The 3,759-nt window shown below is 47.9% G+C and overlaps 1 protein-coding gene across 1 annotated transcript; it reads right to left on the bottom strand.

Moving 5' to 3' along the window:
- Window positions 1–526: 526 nt before the first annotated feature.
- Window positions 527–2,208, bottom strand: N7532_007320 (uncharacterized protein; the record flags this gene model as incomplete). Its single annotated transcript, XM_056619813.1, has 4 exons — window positions 527–1,368; window positions 1,424–1,789; window positions 1,850–2,134; window positions 2,187–2,208. 4 exons carry the CDS (start codon window positions 2,206–2,208, stop codon window positions 527–529), a joined length of 1,515 nt encoding a protein of 504 aa, XP_056473179.1.
- Window positions 2,209–3,759: the final 1,551 nt, after the last annotated feature.

Genomic DNA, 3,759 nt, shown 5'->3' with positions numbered 1-3,759 from the left:
TGGTTTTCTTTTGATGGGGGAAGACGTTCTGAGAAATGCCAAATCAATTTCTTTCTCGACGAGTCCTTTCTCAATGCTGTCCGCTCCTGCTACAAGTGCCCGAATTGCTCTCTGTCGACAGCCTTCCTTCCATCCTCGATTCAATGATTTCCTACCTCGTGATCTAAGACCTGCCAATGTGCTACTTAATCAGAATATGCAAATTATCAGTGTGGTAGATTGGAGTTCACATACGCAGCGCAGAACCTACTGAATTTTCTGATTGATCTGTAACTGTAACCATTACGTCTGTTTAAGCAGGAGGGATTCGGTAATTCCAAGGGCTATCGGACACCAGGGATCTACACTGGCATTCCTGTGAGCGTCTCACGTATACAGAGAGCCTGTCAAACAAAAAGAGCTCCTGGGAGCGCTGGAATCATTCCCAGCAATGCCCCAAATGCTCCTAGAGACTTGAGTCGTAGGCCCTGGGAGAACTTCTGGTGCCCCCTAGGATCGCAGTTTGGCTTCCTGGAGGCTAGAGCATTTACTCCCCAGGCAGATCAAAGGGCCAGATATCTCGCAAGTTCCTTTCGTCTCTGATTGGTTCGTCGTCATCCGGATCTTGGTTTTCCAGTACGGCTTGCAACATCCCCTTGAACATTGCCATATTCTGTGTTTTTGCCGCTTCCCAGTTCTCTGGAGGGACCCATCCATCAGACGCACAGTCAAGGAGGCTCGACAAATCATGTTTCAGGTTCTGTGCCGCCTCAAAAAGTTGGTATTCCTTGCGATGAAGAGCCAACTCTGGTGTTGGTAAGGCAAATGGACACGACTCGACAAACCCAAGCGCTCTCCAGTCTTTGGAGGTTTCAATGAGCTCGTGTCGAAAAGCAACGACGCCATCTTTCCATGTTCTGTAGCAGTACCAAAAAGGTCGAAACATCCTTTCGTCCATTAACCTAGGGAGAGCAAGCTTTGGAACGAGAAATTGAGTACAAGCTTCGTAGGCCTTTTTGCACAGCTCACCGTCATGTACGTTTAGCGCACAAGCGGCGAAGTCAGGAACCTCATCTGCGTACCAGAACGCCGGCTCTATGCTGGATGATTGCCAATCAATAATAGCCGTTATTATCGAAGGATCATCATCCGAAACGAATATGTTCCTTTTATGTAGGTCCGGATGAAATAAGGTCGGCGAAGCCGCGTCTTGAACGCGACTATCAGCGGACATTGCATGTAGTACTGCACGACCTTGTTTGAGAAGGTCTAAATGCGTCTGTACTGAGCCATGATAGGACGGCCGATTTGGAAGTTGAGAACCTCTCGGTGGAATCCTTGAAAGGCCTGCATCAACGAGGCCATCGGAAAATTCACCTATCGTCGGCCCTGTATCCCCAAGTCTTAGCTATGATCTTCTCAATGATAGTCAGAAAGGACTCACAGGGGCCATGGTTGGGAACTGCATGTTGGTAGTACCTGTGGTCGCCACAACTCCAGTATCTTGTTCCACAATGAGGCCCGACGCAGAAGCCCCCATCTAGCGGTAGCCTGGATGCAGGTGCCAATGGTGCGGTTGAAAAATATAAGCTTCCATATGCCCGAAAGTCGATGTCGGCCATCTCCCTGAGCTTTCTGTAGATGGCGTCTATGCATCTAACTTTCTGATCACCCGACATATAGGGCCATTTCTGATGTAACTGAATGCCAGCCGCATGATCCATGATTATGTATTCGCTTCCAATACTGTTTGCCGCATCGTCGCTCCAGTCAAGAATTTTCGGGATCGGAATGCTCGTTTTCCGTTGCACTGTATTGCAGAAAGCATTAGCGAGAGTTAATCTTCACCTCGGATTGTCGTGCCACACACAATATTGAATCGTCGCCACTTCGGAAGCCGTTGCTAATTTTGTGGGCCCAGCTAATGGAAAGGGTAGTCGCGCCACGACACGGGAGTTGTCGTCCATGGTGAAAACGAACACCCTGTTGAAACCGCCCTCCTTTTTCTCACAATCCTTGATAGATTTTGCCCCGTTGGATAAGTCCACTATCTTCTGGCAGAGTTTATCAAAGTTCAGGTCAATCTGGCGTATCTGGCGTTGACGTTTGTCGTTTCGGAGCCATCGACCGCTTGTATATAGGTGAGGATCAAACCCTAGAATTTCATTGTTATCAACGCACAGCACATTATGATTAATCGGTCTTACCATATCTCGTTGTCTGGTCCATTGCATGCCTCGAGAATGACTGCTCGCGATCGAGCTTCGAAAAGGAGGGTCCGGAAGTAACGCCACGAACGAGGAAAGGTCGGATGTAGTGAGACTGCTGAGAGTAATGAGTCAAGGAAAAAGGTACTGCCAACATCTGGAGTACCCTTGCGCGGCTCATTGTGCGAATAGTTTAGAGAGGGGGGATCGGGGGCCTTCCCTTAACGTGATTCCTAAACGAGTGGGCCACCGAAACGAGTGGGCCACGCGTCCACGCGTATCTCCAATTTTGATCTCTGGCAATTTCCAACCATCCAAAATGCCACCAAATCGCGTTCAAATTGGCCAAAAATCTACAGAACAAGAGGGCAGGATCCTATTAGCTATCAAAGCCATCAAAAATCAGGAGATCAACTCTGTTCGTGAAGCTGCGACCGTCTTTTCCGTCCCGCGTACGACTCTACAGAGACGCCTACAAGGCCAACAATTTCGGACTGAAATGCGTGCCAACAACCACAAATTGACTGCCAATGAGGAGGAATCGCTTGTGAAATGGATACTCTCTTTGGACCTACGTGGAAATCCTCCTAGGGTCAATATGGTGAGAGAAATGGCCAATTTACTACTTACAAGCCGTCAAACCAACCCTCCACTTACGGTCGGACGAGATTGGGTCAATAACTTTGTTCGAAGGCACTCAGATGTGCTAAAAAGTCGCTTCACGCGCCGATACGACTATCGAAGGGCTAAATGCGAGGATCCTGAGGTTATTCGCGATTGGTTCGACCGGATTCGACAGGTTATTATCCAATACGGCATCGCACCTAACGATATCTTCAATTTTGATGAGACGGGCTTCGCAATGGGCCTAACTGCGACCGCAAAAGTCATCACTAGGGCTGAATACTACGGTCGGAGGGCATCTTTACAACCTGGAAATCGCGAGTGGGTGACAGTTATTGAAGCTATCAACGCCACTGGTTGGGCGCTCCCGCCATATATCATCTTTAAGGGCAAGGTTTTTATCGAATCCTGGTTTGATGAGCTTCCAGACCAGTGGCAATTAATGATTAGCCCAAATGGTTGGACAACAGACGAGATCGGACTCGAATGGCTTCAAAAAAGCTTTATACCAGCTATTCAAGGTCGGTTAACAGGCAAATACTGTCTCCTAGTCCTTGATGGGCATGGTAGCCACTTAACACCTCAATTTGACCAAATATGCGACCAAAACAACATCATACCAATATGCATGCCAGCACATTCATCGCATTTACTCCAGCCACTAGATGTGGCCTGTTTTGCCACCCTCAAACGTGGCTACGGCGATTTAGTTAAACGGCAAATCCACAACGGGATCAATCATATTGACAAGCTTGATTTCCTATCTACATATCCAATAGCACGGCAAAAGGCACTTATTACTGCATCAATCCAAAGCGGTTTTAATGCTACAGGATTAGTACCATATAATCCTGATCGCGTGCTATCTAAATTGACTATTCGTCTAAACACGCCCACCCCTCCTCCCAGCCGAGGGAGCACTTCTTCAATTGCAAAAACACCTCAAAAT

This window comes from Penicillium argentinense (assembly GCF_028826775.1).
Source record: "Penicillium argentinense strain IBT 30761 chromosome Unknown utg000006l_segment0_segment0, whole genome shotgun sequence".
Classification (NCBI taxonomy): Eukaryota; Fungi; Ascomycota; class Eurotiomycetes; order Eurotiales; family Aspergillaceae; genus Penicillium; species Penicillium argentinense.
The sequence above is the reverse complement of the archived record's forward strand: the minus strand, read 5'-3'. Positions and strand labels throughout refer to the sequence as shown.